The following is an 18171-nucleotide window of genomic DNA, read 5'->3' as shown; positions in this document are numbered from 1 at the left end:
AAGGAAGGCATGGGATACCCTGTAAGCTGGAGAGCTTTGTCATTTCATGTGATGTTTGGTATTGGAAATCCCTTATTGGGGAGGTTTTTGAGAGTAGTGTGTGTATGCCTAATGCTGTTTCTCTCCTCTCGCCTAATTAGAAGACATTCTTGATTTTCTTTAAGGAGACTTGGGGTGGGGTGGGGGGGATAGATTTCATGGATAGACTCTTGTTTTTAGCAGTGACAGATGTCTATGGGGAAGACCCCACTGTTCAATGTCAGGCAATTGGTGAGGGTGTCCCTGTGACCGTGCAGCCCTGCCTGTAGGAAGTGAGGTTCTGTTTCCGTTCTGTGATTGCCCCAAGTTTTGTTTTCATCAGACTGCCCTGGTGCCCCTGTCATTGCCCACCTGGTCTGGCAGAGGGGTATGTGTGTATGTGCGTAGGGGGAGACAGGTAGTCCTTATAGTTAGACAACAAAGACATGACTGTTATATGACCATTTTACCTAGAAAAGATGAGAGAGATTCCTTTCCCAAGAGCATAATTATGACTTTGCTCATCAAATGAGATAATCATTGTTTTTAAAGTCTTCAGGGCGTAACGCTAAGCTTTTTTCACTTTCTTTTCCTTCTTTCTTTCTTTCTTTTAACGTGTAGGCTGGAATGGGGTGAAAAGAAGCACTAGAAATGGTGGGGGGCAGCGATTAGAGTGGGGGAGACCTGGGATCTGGGCAGCTGGAAGCAGAAAGAGAGCACTGACTGCTAACGTGGAGATGCTGGGGATCGGTATATTGGAAACCTGTTTTGCCTGTTTTAGAATTTTGCTGAGAGGCAGTATTTCATGCATAATTTGTGTCCACAGAAATGGATTGTTCTTGGTATGAATGACTGGTCTCATCTTTGTGATAATAAAATGGTTTACAAATCATTCTGAATGTATTCAAAGTGCTTTGAATGTCAGTACAAGGTATGGAAGCAGGGAGCAAGGTAAACTGCGTCTCTGAGTTGATGCTAACTGTTGTGCCTGGTGTCTCATCTCTTTGTAGGTGAGAACTCTTGGGGAGAGAGTGGTTCTGTATGTTCTGAATCGAATTATTTATAGAAAGCAGGAAATGGAGAGAAATGAGATCCCATTCCTGTGTCATAGCAGTACTGATTATGCTAAGATTCTGTGGAAGAAAGGAGAGGCCATTGGGTTTTATTCAGTTAAGCCTACAGGTGAGTCTTTAAAAGTTATTTAAAATATATATTATGTAAACCCAATTTTTGGACCCCAACTGTATCAATGTCCCTTTTAAATTAGTATCTAGAGTACAAATTGAGATGATTTTACTCAGTATTTCTTGGGAGTACTTTGATTCTATATAAGTGAGGATTGTTAGGAAAGTCTTTTGAAAAAAAATTAAACATTTGACAGAGTGGAAAATTTCTCCACGTATGTGGACAGAGAGTTGTATGTTGAGCCTCAGATTTGTCTCCTTTCCCTCTCATTTCCTTCCCTTTATTTAAAGGTCCTTGTTTTACTTTGATTCCTGCTGCTATCATTATTACTGGCTCGTTTTAAATCCCCTGTCTACCTGTGGACCAAATGCGTAGCCTTTTTCTTCTAGTGTAGCTGATTCAGCCTGATATAGTAAAGGAGCTAAAGCAAAGTACTTTAATATATTTAGAGAATCCAAACAGCTTTGAAATAGTCAGTCTTGTAAAGTTTGGATTTCTGATCCTAAGACCCAACTATACCCTCTTCCTGAAAGACTAGTGCAGCTTCATCTTGCTTTACCTGTTTTCCTGTTCATTCAGTTCCCTAGAGCTACTGGAGCCAGAAAAATCAAACCTGCTTACTCCATGTACACATATACCCCACACCTTACAACCACTACACAACAAAGGCAGCCTTGTTATGTATCTTGGCCAAAAGACCTTTCACAGAGAGTACCTGTCTTTTTTATATTTCACACTTGCAAAATTTAGCTCTTGTGGTCAGATGCAGTCTAAAGATAATACCAAATTTCCTGCTAATTTGAAGGACAGTTGTGACTAATACCTTAATTGTATAATTAGTACACATTTATGATGAGAACATCCGTCATGATGAGTATGATGAGTACATATAGTCAGTAAAGGGAAGGTCACTTTTTCTCAATAAAAAAACTGGGATGCTGTTTAGTAAATACTTTAACTCTCCCTTAATATGCTATTTTATTCTTGTATAAATTTGAAGTAGAACCAATAATTTATGTAACTCCAGAAAGATATCATCATACAGAGGCAGAATAATAATGTTTGTTAAATGGAAGCTTAGTGCTGCATTGCATAAAAGGCATCACTTTATTGTTTTTAAAATGTTTTCATAAGTTTGGGGCTGGAATATGGTTTAATTACTTTATGCTTTATTTTATACAAGTAATTCCTATGGGAATTGGAGGCTTTTTGCTGCTCACGGTGGCTGCAGCGGGGTTTCCTACTTGAAACTAGCTCATAGACATTTGAAGTACATAAGAGTTTATGCTTTCTCATTTAGAGCATCTGTCGATGAAAGACATACAGTTAAGAAAGGGCATAGCTTTCCCCCCTCAGTATTTCTGATCAGTACTTAATTCCAGGCATTGTCTCCTCTTTGTTTTCTGTGTTTTGGGGGCTCCTCCACTCCTTTGGGACCTGGCTTCTATTTTTACTTTTTCTGGTAGTTAACTCAGTTTTATATGCTGGAGCTTCCAAGTACTACTTGTCTACCCCTTTTAGCACCTTCCATACTTCTCTACTAATTGCCTTACTTCCTTACTATTTATTTCAGTGTTTTCCTGCTCTAAGCTCTGGCTCTCATCTGCCAGAGAACAGTGGAATTAGATGTGCTTATGCTAGCCTTTGGATCAGTAACCATCTAATTCAGTCTGGAAGTTTTTTCTACAAGGGAAACCCAAACATAAAATAATTTGAAAAAAATTGTCCAAAACAAATACTGAAACACTTTGTGATAGAAGTATTCCTAATGTACATATCAGGAAAAAACTGTACCAGTAGCAAAAAGATAAAATCTTTATTAAATACATTTGTAGTTGAATAAAAGCCTTATGATATCACTTATTATTTATGATTTTTAAAAATAAAATAGCAAATCAGTATATAGGGATATTAGTTGGAACATAAAAATAGCCTTGATATATAAGATGGGACTTTGTTTATGAGGTCAAATCCTATTACAGTATAATGAAATTGAAGAAAGTATATAATTTTTTTTTTTTGCCTGAAATAAAGAGATTACTATGAGGGATGTATAGTTTGTTTGTTTTTTGGGTTAGGTAGATGTCAGATCATTAAAAATAGTTTTTAACAGTAGGTCATTGTGTAATATCTGGTACATAACTCTAAAGGGCACTTGCAGAATTGAGTAAAATCACTATAATAAGATTTTCTGGTCCCTTCTATGGTTATTAAGCATTTTAATCTATAAAAATAAAAAATAGGAACAGGATAATGCTGAACCTTGTCACATTCTGGTAGTAAGTAATATTTGTTCATGGACTCATAAACTGAAGAAAAAAAAGGTAAGCTCCATGTATTTCATTGAGATGTATTTTCAATAAAACTTTATTTTTTGCTGAATAATTAGTTTTCCCAATGTATAATAGTTTTCCAAATATATACTATACTTGCGTTTTGATCCATCATATACTAATATTAATTATAATGATAACTCAGAATTTCTTTTGAATTGATACTTAGAATCTTATGGTCACAAGAAACTTAAAAATTTTATATTTTTATATACAGATATGTTTTTGCAGAGAAGAATGATTAGATAATCAATATATAATCCAAGTATAAAAATATATTACATTAGGGTAATAGTCTGTAGTATAAATATAATAGAAATAGAAGGTCAGGGGTGGGGAGGGAACAATGTAAGCGTTTTGAGTGTTAAGAGTGGTTAGTTCAATAGTAAAGGGACAGTTTGTTCAATGGATGATGACAGTTATCAAATCAAACTGATAATAGTTTTTAGGGTCCATTTGATACATTTAAAAGAGTAGTGATATAGTTTTTTTCTTTAATCAATATTGTTTAATTGAAAAGGGAAACATAGTAAATTTACATAGCAAATCCTGGCAGACACCATGTTAACTAATAGATCATGGTTAACATCACCAGCAATGAGATACATCACCATCAGAGACCCCAATTTATGATGTAGTGAGAAGGACATAACGTCATTTCTGAGGTATTTTTGCCCAAAATGCATAACCTCAATTTTATCATGAGAAAACATTAGACAAAGCCAAATTGAAGGTTATTTTACAAAATAACTGATCAGTAACCTCCAAAAGTATCAAGATCATGAAAGACAGGGAAAGGTGGAGGAATTATCAAAGATCAGAGTTGGGACATTAAACTAAATACCATATGGAATCTTTGATTGGATTCTGAAACAGAAAAATTAGTAGAAAAACTGGCAGAATTTGAATAAGTCCTATAGTTTAGCTAATAGTATTTTATCAATGTTGATTTTCTGGTTTTGATAATAGTACTCTGGCTATGTAAGATGTTAACATTAGGGGAATCTGGGTGAAGGGTATGTGGGAACTCTTTGTATATTTTTGCAACTTTTCTGTAAGTCTAAAGTTATTTTTATGATAAATAGTTGTTAAAAAGTTAATGTTATAAGATGTTAGAAATTACATTCTTTGTAATTATTGAAACTTAAGATGGAAATTTTAGATGTTACCAAAATGTGTGAATACATGCCATCTATTTCAATATTATTTAATGGTTACATGAGCAAAAAAGTTCCCTTTGAGGAATTTGACTGGGCCAAGAGAAAAAATATTCTAAAAATACCAGTATAAATGGTTGCCCTGGGAAAGGTCCCAGTCATTGTCAGCAATCCCCACCTTGCACACTGATCAACTTTTTAATGTCTCGTTCTTCTTCTTTTTTTTTTAAATATTCATTTATTTATTTGGCTGAGTCAGGTCTTAGTTGCAGCACATGGGATCTTTGTTGCAGCACGTGGGATCTTTTGTTGCGGTGCACGGGCTTCTCTAGTTGCAGCACACAGGCCCTCTACTTGTGGTGCGTGGGCTCAGTAGTTGTGGCTCGCAGGCTCAGTAGTTGCGGCTTGTGGGCTCAGTAGTGGCGGCGCACAGGCTCAGCAGTTGTGGCGCGTGGGCTCTCTAGCTGTGGTGTGCAGGCCCAGTAGTTGTGGTGCACGGGCTCAGTAGTTGCACTTGGGCTGTCTAGTGTGGTCCGCAGGCTCAGTAGTTGGAGCACATGGGCTCTCTAGTTGTGGTGTGTGGACTTAGTCGCCCTGTTGTATGTGGGATCTTAGTTCCCCAACTGGGGATCGAACCCGTATCACCTGCATTGGAAGGCGGATTCTTAACCACTGGACCATCAGGGAAGTCTCTAATGTCTCATTCTTAACTATGAACAAATAGCTTAGTTAGGAAAAGTCACTGATATGAAAGATGGAGATCAAAACCAAAAAAGAATAAAAGCAATTTGGAAGAGACAGACAATGCAAAAACAAACAAAACAACTCAATATTTGTGGAACGTAAGAGTAGTTAGTACATTCATAAATGGGAACAAGATATATTAAAAGAATGTCCACAGAGCTCTTGGAAATTAAAAACTCAGTATAAGGGAGATAAAGTTGATGTTGATTAGAAAGGAGAGCAACCATAACAACAACAACAACAAACCCTAAATGATGGAAAATAGGAAAGGAAAGATAAAATTAGAGGAACACTGCATAATAGATGTTTCAGAAGGAGAGAACAGAGAAACTGGAGGGGAAGAAATCACCAATGAAGTAGTTCAAGAAAAGTCTCAGAATTATAGAATATGTATTTTCAAGTTAAAAAGGCCCATTGAACATCCATCGCAATGAATGAATTAAAATAGGCCCGTGCTGAGGTAGATTATTGCAAAATTTTGGAACATCTGGGATAGAGAAAAGATTTTGTAAGCCTCTACAGAGTGAGAGGGGGAACTTATACAAAGGATCAAGAATCATAATGATTAGATTTCTCAAAAGCAGCACTGCACTGAACACTAGAAGTGGAACAATGCCTTTAAGATACTGGGAGAAAGTGATTTCCAATATAATTCTATACCCAAATTATGAATGAAGTCTGAGAGTAACAGAAGGAAATTTCTACATGGTTAATTTAAAAAAAAATTTTTTTTTTTAACGTCTCATGTATCATTTTTCAGGAAGCTAACAGAATTTATGCTCTACTAAAATAAGGAAGTAAATCAGGAAAGAATGATACCAGATCAGGAAACTAAGGAGAGAAATATCCCCACATCACAGCTATTTGATAGTTCTGAGGCTGCTCTGTCCAGATTGGTAGCTACTAGCTTTATGTGACTATTTAAATGAAAATTAATTAAAATGAAATAAAATTTAAAATTCAGTTTCTCAGTCATACTAGCCACTATGTAAGTGTTCAGTAGCCACATGTGGCTAGTGGCTACCACATTGAACAGAAGAGATATAGAACATTTCCATCATTGCAGAAAGTTCTTTTGGACAGCACTTTTCTAGAGATTGACTGATCTAGATTGTAGTAAGTCAGAAAGCTCTGGGTCATTGATTCAAGAATATGGAATACCTGATGTGTTTGCACTTATCAAGATAAGTGTTACAGTTGTGGGAGACTTTGGGGGGTAAGTTAGAGGTAAATACTAAATAATGAGTGATAAACCATTATTAAGGCAAATCAAAAAGCAGTGCAGGTAAAAAAAAAAAAGCAGTGCAGGAAAAGGAAAACAATCATGATATACTACATGGCTCAGTTATCAAAAGTGTGTGTGTGTGTATAATGTGAATGCTAAAAATTGACCTAGCCAAAATTATAAATTACTGTATTGGGGTAATAGGGCAGGGCATGTATAGGAAGTATGGTGATGGTGTATTGGGAGTAGGGTATGTGCATGTATATAAAAGCTGAATTCTCATCTTCCATACTGGGAAGCCATTTGATTATGCCTAAAATGGAAAAAGCAAGAAGTAGTAAGTTACTTAGAGATATGGGGGTAAATACCGAGAAAGACCAAAGTGTGTGTTTCTGGGGGATGGAAAGTGTGTTTGTATGTGTGGGTCAGGGAAGCAGTCACAGGACGGTTTTTTTCCCAACAAATCTTAGGGGACTGTTGTACGCTAACAATGTACATGTAAAACTTTGATTAAAAGTAAAAAGTGAACATGATCAGAGAAGGAACTATTCCCAGAGTCTAATCAGTGTCTACACAAAACTAGACGAAGTTTATAAATCCTCACAGGGCCTATGATGGTCAGGTCCCCCTGTTAAAAGGGCTGTGCTAACTAGGAAACTGCTAAGGAAAAACATCTCGTACAGGTATGAAAAATAAGACAAAACCACTTGTTAATTCAGTGGAAGTTCTGTTAACTGTTTGTCCCATGTCAAGAAATACAAAAGATATAAATGTGTATAAATCAGATATCACATTTTAGTGTAGACAAACTGAGAAAAAAACAAAATGGAGGACACTATCATTAGGTGCTATTTTGGAAATATTGTTTGGCCTCAACTGTGAATCACCTTGATCCAATTTGAAGACTCATGTTTTGGAAAAGTGCAAGAACCATATGGGAGAAGCAGAATCTAATCAACAACTACTTTAAAATCAGTTTGTTGACTCACTTCTAAAGGGAATTATGATCAATACCAGGAGACATAGTTTTGGTTTTTGTAATTTCCATGTGAAATAATTTATAGTGGAAGCATTCTTTCCTCTCTTCATTTGCTAGTTAGCTTTCCTTATGACTTTCCAACCTTTTTACTGAGAGCTATAGCTATGATCTTACCTCCTCTTTTGGGCAGACCACTCACTTTCTGTTCACTGAAATTCAGATATCTGGCCCTTCTGTTTTAAGATTATTTAAGGAATAACAAAACTGTGATATAAAATGATAAGTATTGATAATACATATAGCTAAAGGCAAAACATAGTGGAAGTTTGTGTTTGAGAAGGGTTGAGGTTATATTTTAGGGCCTTGAGACTGTCTAGGCTTAATCCTTTTCTTAAGGTGGTGAGCAAAGGCATGGGGGAGTCCCACTGTACTCTGTGGCTGCCTGAAATGTATCATTGGGAAATGAGGTGGGTACTTGGTTTTCAGGTCAAGTTTTAGCCATCTTAAAAAGCATATACTTCCCAATAAGGTTTCTGTTTATTGGGGAGGTAGGGCTGATTCCATTCTCAGTAGAGACACAAAGATGACTGGTCATGGGGTCAGCCTTCAAAGCACCAAAAATCTAGTGAATGAGACAGAAAACTAGTTACCTAATCAAAATTCAGTTTGATAAATACTATATTTGAAGTATCAACAGTAGTAGTCATGGAAGAATGGAGCAGTTAATTTTGCCTGGAGGAAGGTGTCACTGAGAAAGAGATATTTAAAAGTGGCTTTGAAGGATAAGTAGGATGTCAGTAGGCAGAGAAGGGGAAAGAAAAGGAAAATTCTTAGTAAACAGATGAATGGAATATAAATGTGAAAGAAGGAACAGAATCGTGAAAGTTCAAAGTGTATTTATAACACCACCTTGAGCAAGCTGGTGGGACTAAAAGGATTGTAGGGTGGGGAGAGGTGAAGATGGAGGTCCCCTTGTGAAGGTTCTTAAATGCCATACTAAACACTGGAACTTCATCTTATTGGCACGAAGTGATCAAAGAATTTTATTTAGGGGCATCATGGTTAAATATTTTAGGGAGATAATATTTGTAGCACTTGGTGATGGATAAAGAAATTGTGTTCGGAAGTCAGGGACTTCGATTAAAAGAGCTATTTCAGTCATCCAGGTGAAGGAAGGACCAATGCTAGGAAAGAGGCAATAGGGATAAAGAAGGAAACAGATTTGAGGGAGATTTCTGGATGGACAGATTGAGGTGACTGCAGTGCGTGTGTGTGGGAAGGGGAGGGGAGGAACCAGTGATGAATCTTGAGGGTTTTGACTCGGGTGCCTAGGTGGGAAGCTGTTAACTAAAATTGGGAATATACGAGGAGTGGATTTGGTAATACTTGAGTTCAGTTTTGATATGTGAAGTTCAGTGTTCCTATGGGACATATAAGTAGAGATGCATAGTTAGAAATGTAAGGTGGATCACATGGGGGAGATGTGGATATTTGTGTGGGCCACAGAAGTTAATGTAATCTTAAAATGTGAATGAGATCAGTCAAAACTATTGTATAACATGAGTATGTGTATTTGTGAATATTGGTGTTAGGCTATAAGTTACTGAAAATAGCCTGAGATAAGCAAACATAACTGTGAAAGGAGTCTGCCAGCAAAAGGTACTCTCTGCTGAGGTGCAAAGCTGAGTTCCTGAAAGTTGAAAAGGAAATGTTAATCTACTGGGAGATAAGAGAAAGCAGAAAGTTAGCTGAGGCTGCTAGCTGTCTACCAAATATTTGTGCTTCCTCTTCTGTATTCTTGTCGTTGGCCAGCAACTGTCCAGTCAGGGATTATGTTTTTCAGTTGCTTTCACAAGTAGGTGGGGCTGTGTGACTAATTCTCCCCATGGTAATGAGAGAAATGATATGTATGACATCAGAGCAGAGTGGTTAAGATGCATTCCTTTTCCTCATCTGTCTGCTAAATGCAAAAGATTCTGAAGAGCTAGGGGATGGAGAAGCACAAGATAGAAGGAACGTGAGTTCCTGTGTTACTGTGAGGGCCCCCAGTGAACCGTGCTTCCAGTATTTATGTCCTTGTGTAGCCTGCTTGAATCTGTGTTGGCCCTGTGACTTGCTTTAACCAGTAGACTGCAGCACAAGTGACACTGTCCTAAACCTTAAGAAGCCTGGTAGTTTCCACTTTGGTACTCTTAGAGACTAGTCACCATGTAAGAAACACACCTACCTCAAGACCGCCATGTGGTGAGGAAGCTCAAGCAACTACATTGAACTGAGGTGCCCAGCAAGGCCAGCTGCGATTCCAGTCAGCAGCCGGCTAGCTACTGCTGTGGGAGTGAAGCCATTTGGACCTTTAGCTGTTCCAGTGGCCCACCTGATACCATATGAGAGTTGTGATAAATAATGAAATAATAAATTTTGTTTTAAGCCAGTACATTTTGGGCTGGTTTGTTAGGCAACAATAGGTAACTGAAAACGTTCTTGGATGATTGTGAGTCAGAAAGCCGTCCACTACCCAGCAACAACTATGTGGGACTGTTACTTAAACAAAAATGAAACTTTTTAATGTTAAGCTTTCCAGATTTGGTTTGTTATAACAGCTAACGTTACGTTAACCAATTTATAAAGCATGAAGACTGTAATGAGAGTACTTGCCTAGTGGTGTATGACAAGATCTCTCCTGTAAAGATAATCACATTATTTGTTTAGAATTCACTTTATGTTGTGTTCTGTGGAGACAGTCACACATTGATGGCTTTATGAAGGTTTTATGAAGGTCAGGAAAGACACATTCCTGGTTGGACAAAGAAGAAATGGTAATTCTATGAAAAGAGAGAGTCATTCAGTTGCAGCAGAATAGCTGTTCTTGAATGTGATGCATAGATCCTGAATGGTACTGTCGAAATTTATTCATTTATTCAAAAGTTATTTTTTGTGCCATATTGATAGGGAAGGAGAGGGAAAGGGGAGGAGGGTGAATAGGAGAAAGAGCAAGAGGGAGAAATTGAGAGATAGTAATACAATTTTTGTAAATAAACTGTCATCACAGAACCTACATTTAAGAGGAGGAGATAGCAATGAATAGACAAATAGATGACATGCTCTCAGGTCTGTGAAGAAATGTAGATTAAAAGAATAGAGAGTGTGTGTTGGGCGGTGCTATCTTAAATAGAGCGGTCGGGGAAGCACCTCTGAAGGAAGTGAGGGAATGATGAGATATGTGAAGTTTCAGGAGAAGAGGTATTCAGGCAAAGAACTGAAAGGCAAAGGCCGTGAGGCAGAAGAAAGTTCAGGGTGTTTCAGAAAGAACAAGAAGGCCAGTGCGGCCAGAGTAGAGGAAGTGAGTGATACGGGGATGGAGAGAGACTGGCACATATCCTGACACGTCCAGTAGGCCAAGGAAAGAGTCTGAATTTCACTCTGTGGGTGATAGGAATCCAGTGGAGGATTTTAAGCACAGGTGAGACACAATCTGATTGGCCTTTTAAAAAAGGTAGCTCTGTTGTGTAGAAAACCAGAAAGAGAGGTGACAGGGTTAGGAGCTATGTTAGTTAAGAGTCTATTATTGCAGAAAACCCTGGTGAGAGGTGATGGTGGCTTGGGCAAGGAAGAAGGGGGTAGAAGTCATCATAATTGAGATAAATTATGAAGTTATTGCTGCAGTGTTTCTGATGGATTGTACATGGTCTATGAAGGAAGAGTCAAGGATGAGATCTCATGTTTTGCTCTGAGCCGCTGGTAGAATGGTGATGAGATTTACTGAAAAATTAGTAAACAGGAAGAGGAGCAGGTTTGGGGAGTATATGAAAAATCTAATTATAAATGGTTTATTGGAGTCACATGTATAAATTATGTTGTTTAATTTACATTTTTACAGCTTTATTAAGGTTTATTTATATACCATACAATTCACACGTGTAAAGTATACAATTCAATTTTTTTTAGTATATTCACAGAATTGTACAACTTTCACCATAACCAATTTTCGATCACTTTCGTCACCACAAAAAAACCCCTGCCCTGTACTCATTAACAGTCACTCTCCATTCCCTCCCCGCCCTCGGTACCTGGCCCTAGGGGACCACTAATCTGCTTATAGATTTCTGTCCCTGTAGATTTGCCTATTCTGGACATTTCATGTAAATGAAATCATACAATCAGAATAGTTTTTTGCATCTGACTTCTTTTGTTTAGCATACTGTTTTCAGGTTTCATCCATTCTTGAATCAGCACTTCATTCCTTTTTATGGCCAAATAGTATTCCCTTGTATGGATATTCTAATATTGTCTTTTATCATTTGATGGACTTTTGAGTTGTTTTTGTGATTTTTGCCATTATGAATAATGCTGCTATGAAGATTTGTGTACAGGTTTTTATTTCTTGTGGTTATATACCTAAGAGTGGAATTCCAGGTTCATATGGTAACTCTAAATTTAGCCTTTTGAGGAACTGTCAGACTGTTTTCTAAAGCAACTGCACCGTTTTACATTCCCAGCAGCGATGTACCAGGACTGCAATTTCTCCACATCCTTGCCGATACTTTTTAAAATATTTTCAGAGAATATTTAATGACATGGGAAAATAGACTATTTAAGAAAAAGTAAACATGATATAAAGCAATGGTTCTTTTTGTTCAGCAAAAGTATATAGATGCACAGAAAATAGTGAAAAAATAAGCATTTCATTTAAGAGCTGCATTGTGAGCCAACACTTATTTTTATCTATGTTTTTGACTATATCCAACCTGGTAGGTGTGAAGTGGCATGACATTGTCATTTTGATTTGCATTTCCTAAATGGCTAAGGTTGAGCATCTTTTCATGTGCGTATTTGCTGTTGATATGTCTTCTTTGGGATGTCTATTCAAATCCTTTGCCCATTTTTAAATCGAGTTGGCCTTTTTTTAAAAAATCTTTCCCCCCCCCCCAGCTTTATTGTGGTATAAGTGACATACAAAAACTTGACCATATTTAAAGTTTACAGTTTGTTGTATTTTTACTTATTTATACAGCTGTGATACTATCACCACAATCAAGATAATGAACGTATCTGTTATCCCCAAAAGTTTCTTTGTGCCTATTTGTAACCATCCTTCCTTCCCCCTGTTTGACCGCAAGCAAACAGTTATCTGCTGTCTATGATTATATATTAGCCTGCTTTTTCTGGAATTTTATAAAATGGAATCATACAGTATATACATTTTTTTTTAGTCTGGGTTCTTTCAGAATAGTTATTTTGAAATCCATCCTACTATAATTCATATATCATCAAATTCACCCTGAAGTGATTCTTAGTATATTCACAGAGTTGTACAACCATCACTACTGTCTAATTTGAGAACATTTTCATCACCTCAAGAATTTCTGTACCCATTAGCTATCACTCCTCATTTCCTTTACCTTGAAATTCCTGGAAACCACTAATCTCCTTCTGTCTAGATTATTTATCTTAAAAAATGTTTTGTAATCTTTATTGTGGTAAGAACACTTAACATAAGATCTACTCTCAACAGAGTTTTAACTGTAGATTACAACACTGTTGACTATAGGTGTAATGTTATACAGCAGGTCTCTAGAACTTGCATTACTGAAGCTTTAAACCCATTTATTAACAGCTCCCCAATTCCCCCTCACCCTGCCCTTGGCAACCGTTGTTCTCCTCTCTGCTTCTGTGAGTTTGACTATTTTAAATGCCTCATATAATTGGAATCATGCAGTATTTGTCCTGTGACTGGCTTATTTCACTTAGCATAATGTCCTCAAGGTTGATCCATGTTGTATATTGCAGGATTTACTTTTTTTTTTGAGGCTGAATATTATTCTGTTGTACATATATATACCATATTTTTTTTATCCATCATCCATCAGTGGACATTTAGGTTGTTACCACATCTTGGCTATTGTGAATAGTGCTGCAATGAACACTGGATTGTTAATATCTCTTTGAGATCCTGATTTCAATTATTTTGGATATATACCCAGAAGTGGGATTGCTGGATCATGTGGTAGTTCTATTTTTAATATTTTGAGGAACCTCTATACTGTTTTTCATAGTGGCTGCACCATTTTGCATTCCCATTAACAGTATACAAGGGTTCCAGTTTTCCATATCTTTGCCAGCACTTGTTGTCTTTGTTGTTTTTCTTGTTTTTTTGATAATACCAATCCTGACGGTATGAGGTGATACCTCATTTGATTTGCCATTTCCCTGATGATTAGTGACATTGAACATTTTTTACATACCTGTTGGCCATTTGTATGTCTTTGGAGAAATGTCTATTAAATCCTTAACCCATTTTTAAATTGGGTTTTATTTGTGTTTTTATTATTGAGTTGTAAGCATTTTTCATACATTCTAGATACAAGTCCCTTATCAGATATATATTTTGAAAGTATTTTCTCTCGTTTTTTGGGTTGTCTTTTTACTTTCTTGATGGTATCCTTTGAAGCACTAGTTTTGATAAAATCCAATTATCTTCTTTTTATGTGTCACTTTTGCTTTTGGTGGTGTAGCGCTTTTGGTGTTGTAGCTAAGAAAGCTTTTCCTACCCCAAGGTGATGCAGATTTACTGCTATGTTTTCTTCTAAGATTTTATAGTTTTAGCACTTAAAGTTATGTTTATGATCCATTTGCAGTTAATTTTTGTATATGGTCTGAGGAAAGGGGGAGGGGTCCAACATCATTTTTTTGCATATAGGGATATCCAGTTGTCCCAGCACCGTTCATTTAAAAAGACTATTCTGTTCCCATAGAAATGCCTTGGGACTCCTGTTGAAAATCAGTTGACCATAAATAAGAGGTTTTGTTTCTGGAACCTCTGTTCTGTTGGTCTCTGTTTATTCTTGTGCCAATATCACACTGGCTTGATTACTGTATGTAGCTTTGTAAGTTTTAAAATGGGAAGTGTGAGTCTTCCAACTTTGTTCTTCTTTGTTAAGATTGTTTTGGCTTTTGTTTTTTTTTTGCGTTTCCATATGATTTTTAGGATTTCTTTGTCAATTTCTGCAAAAAATCCAGTTGGGATTTTGAACCTGTAGGTCTGTTTGGGGAGTATTGACATCTTAACAGTGTTGTCTTCTGAACCATGAATATGGGATGTCTTTCCATTTATTTAAGTGTTCTTTTTTTTTTTTTTTTTTTTTAATTTTATTTGTTTTTGGCTGCGTTGGGTCTTTGTTGATGTGCCTGGGGTTTCTCTAGTTGCGGCGAGCGGGGGCTACTCTTTGTTGCGGTGCATGGGCTTCTTGTTGTGGTGGCTTCTCTTGTTGTCGGAGCACGGGCTCTAGGTGCATGGGTGCATGGGCTTCAGTAGTTGTGGCGCACGGGCTTAGTTGCTCTGCGGCATGTGGGATCTTCCTGGACCAGGGCTCGAACCTGTGTCCCTTGAATTGGCAGGCGGATTTTAACCACTGTGCCACCAGGGAAGCCCTATTTAAGTGTTCTTTAATTTCTTTTAAATGTTTGTAGTTTTCAGTATACAAGTTTTGTACTTTGATTAAATTTATTCCTAAGAATTTTATTATTTGTTGATGCTATTGTAAGTGGAATTGTTTTCTTAATTTCATTTTCAGATTGTTCATTTCTGGTGTATAGAAATACAATTGATTTTTCTTTTTTGGCTGTCCTGCGTGGCATGTGGGTTCCTAGTTCCCTGACCAGGGATCAAACCTGTGCCCCCTGCAGTGGAAGCCTGGGGTCTTAACCACTGGACTGCCAGGGAGGTCCCCAATTGACTTTTGTATATTGTTATTATATCCTGTAACCTTGCCGAACTTTTAAAAAAATCAGTTTTGATAATTTTTTAGTGGATTTCTGGTACTTTGCTGGTGGTCCAGTGGTTAAGACTTCGTGCTCCCAGTGCAGGGGGCCCAGGTTTGATCTCTGGTCAGGGAACTAGATCCTGTATGCCTCAACTAAAAGATCCTGCACGTGGCAACAAAGATCCCACGTGCCACAACTAAGACCCGGTGCAGTCAAATAAATAAATAAATACTAAAAAAATAATAATAATGTTTTAGTGGATTTCTTAAGATGAAAATCTTAAGGTCTATATACAAGATCATGTCATCTGTGAATGTGGTTTTACTTCTTTCTTTCCCATCTGGGTGCCTATAATTTCTCTTTCTTGCCTAATTGCCCTGGCTAGAACCTCCTTACCATGTTGAGTAGAAGTGGTGAGGATAAACATTTTTATCTTGTTCCTGATCTTAGGGAGAAACATCCAGTGTTTCACCATTAAGTGTGATGTTTGTTGGCTGTGGGTTTTTCATAGATCCCTTATCAGGTTGAGGATGTTGAGTATTTTTATCATGAATATACTGAACTTTGCTTTTTCTTTGTCTTTGGAGATGATCATGTGTTTTTTGTTGTATTTACATTTATATGAGCTCTTCCATTCATCTTGTAGTAAGTCTCATGTATTACAGAAATAAAAGATTAGTGGTCATGGGCATTTGGATAAATGGTAGAAGGCTTTAGAGTAGGTGAGATTACCCAGAGAGAACATGTAGAAAAAGAAGGTGGCCAAAGATGGTACTCTGAGGAATATAAATATTCAAGCTGCCATGTGCAATGCTAAATTTAATTTTATTTCAATTAGTAGATTTATTTTAATGAAAACTTCATCTAAGTTAGGAGGTTGTGGTTTTTACTTTACTAAGTAATTGTGCTATTATCTGCAACTGTTGATGTGTCTGAAGAACCTCTGGTAACAGGGCAGAGGTTTTCTGCCCTTTATTTGATTGCTTTTGTATCAGGGTAGAACCTGATACAAATACAAAAATAAGTATTGAAGGTGTAGGCAAAGAGAATTAGCATGATTGTTTGAAATGAATATGTACATGGTGAGTAAATGGTAGAACTTTAAACTTTGTGAACACTATTAGTTCCATAAGTTGACCATTTGAACACTGTTAGATGCTGGACTTTACTTTTTCTCTACTTAAAGGAATGTTTGTGTGAAAACAGAAAAAAAAATTAATTTGTGGGAAATTTATTTCATATAGTTGGTATTCTGAGGCATGCACAATAGTAAATAGCAACAGATCCTCAGATGGTATTGAGAACTAGGTAGTGCTTTCTCTTCTCATTTTTGCTTTGTCCTTTGAATTACTGCTACTTATAATGTCTCCTTTGATTTCATTATCACTTCTAGCAGTTACTATGAGAAAACCCTGATTTTAAGGCATTAAAAACTGATAATGGTCACAGTAGCTTGTTGGTGAGACTACCTGTTAGATTCTTTAAAATTTTATTTATTTATTTTGGCTTTATTGAATATAATTGATAATTTGAAGTTGTATATGTTTAATGTATACAACTTGATGATCTGATGTACGTTGTGAAATATTCACCAAAATCAAGATAATTAATATATTTATTGCCTCATATGGTTACCATTTTCTTTCTTTTTTTTTCTTGAGGTGCTAACGCTTAAGATCTACCTTTTTAGTAAATTTAAAGTACATAATACAATATTGTTACCTAAATCACTATGTAAGACATTTTGACCCTTAGCAGTATCCGAACTGAATGTCAGCAGTTAAGATCTAAGTACGTAGCAATGTGCGTTAACTATTCTGAATTTAAATTAGTTGATAGTCTTAGAGTCTATTGCAAGAAGTTATTGAAGTTCTCCAATTTAATCATAAGTAATTCATTATTTGGTTGAACTAAAAAAAGCCTTGTTATATTGACCAACTCATCAAATGATATGATTGGTAAAAGTTAATTTGTGAGGTGTTTGTTTCTGAAATTTTGTTTCTTTCTTGAACTACGTTATTATAATTATCCAAAATCATATGAATAATGTAACTGAGAATAATAGATTGTTTTACTTGAGGCACAAAAAAGTAGAATGTTGACTGATAGCTAACTATGAATTAATACTAAAATTAATAGAAAGTGGGCCACCCCACCATGATGCCCTCAACTTATAAACTATCTTAAGATACATTACAGGAGCTTACACATCTGTTTGGAGGGTCAAAACCCAAATCAGGGTTCTTAAAAGACAAATCAGTATAGCTCTGTAATGTAACAAGGAGAGGCATATTTAATTACTACTACAAACATTTCTCCTGTTAAACCTTAAACGTGCAAGATATTTTAAAACGTATATTCACAACAGAAAGATTGCTGACTTAGCTATTTCTAAAACAGATGTTTCCATTTAGTCCTAATCCATAGTCCTTAAAAATTTGGAGAACTAATTCACTTCTTTGCCATCATTAAATAGATACAAATGAGACTGTAATCACTAGGCAAAAAGTAAAGGGAAAAGATGAATATTCATGTACTAAGGTTAGAATTAGATACTTCGTGTATTATAATATAAACTATATACAATCACCAAATACTCTTTAAATTTGAAAATTTAATAGTTAAGAGTTTTAAAGCTGTGCAAGTCTATGGACAGTGATGTATTCTAGTATATAGTTCATCAAATGGTAATAGTTGTTTTTCTTGTATGAGATACTGTTGGCAAATGTAAAATAAATAGCTCTTCTCATCATCTCATATACATTATGA

The 18171-nt window shown here is 36.3% G+C and overlaps 1 protein-coding gene across 8 annotated transcripts in view; it reads left to right on the top strand.

Moving 5' to 3' along the window:
- FAM169A (family with sequence similarity 169 member A) overlaps window positions 1-18171 on the top strand; it is a 67205-nt gene that overhangs the window by 22102 nt on the left and 26932 nt on the right. For 7 of the 8 annotated variants that reach the window (XM_036847979.1, XM_036847975.1, XM_036847977.1 and 4 more), the window contains one exon: window positions 1029-1200. The exons of the other annotated variant lie outside the window; for it this stretch is intronic. In XM_036847979.1, coding sequence (XP_036703874.1) covers window positions 1029-1200 — 172 coding nt within the window. The remainder of the gene's footprint in view (window positions 1-1028; window positions 1201-18171) is intronic. 8 annotated transcript variants of the gene reach the window in all.

This window comes from Balaenoptera musculus, chromosome 3 (genome assembly GCF_009873245.2).
Source record: "Balaenoptera musculus isolate JJ_BM4_2016_0621 chromosome 3, mBalMus1.pri.v3, whole genome shotgun sequence".
NCBI lineage: Eukaryota > Metazoa > Chordata > Mammalia > Artiodactyla > Balaenopteridae > Balaenoptera > Balaenoptera musculus.
This window is presented reverse-complemented; position numbering and strand designations above follow the sequence as displayed.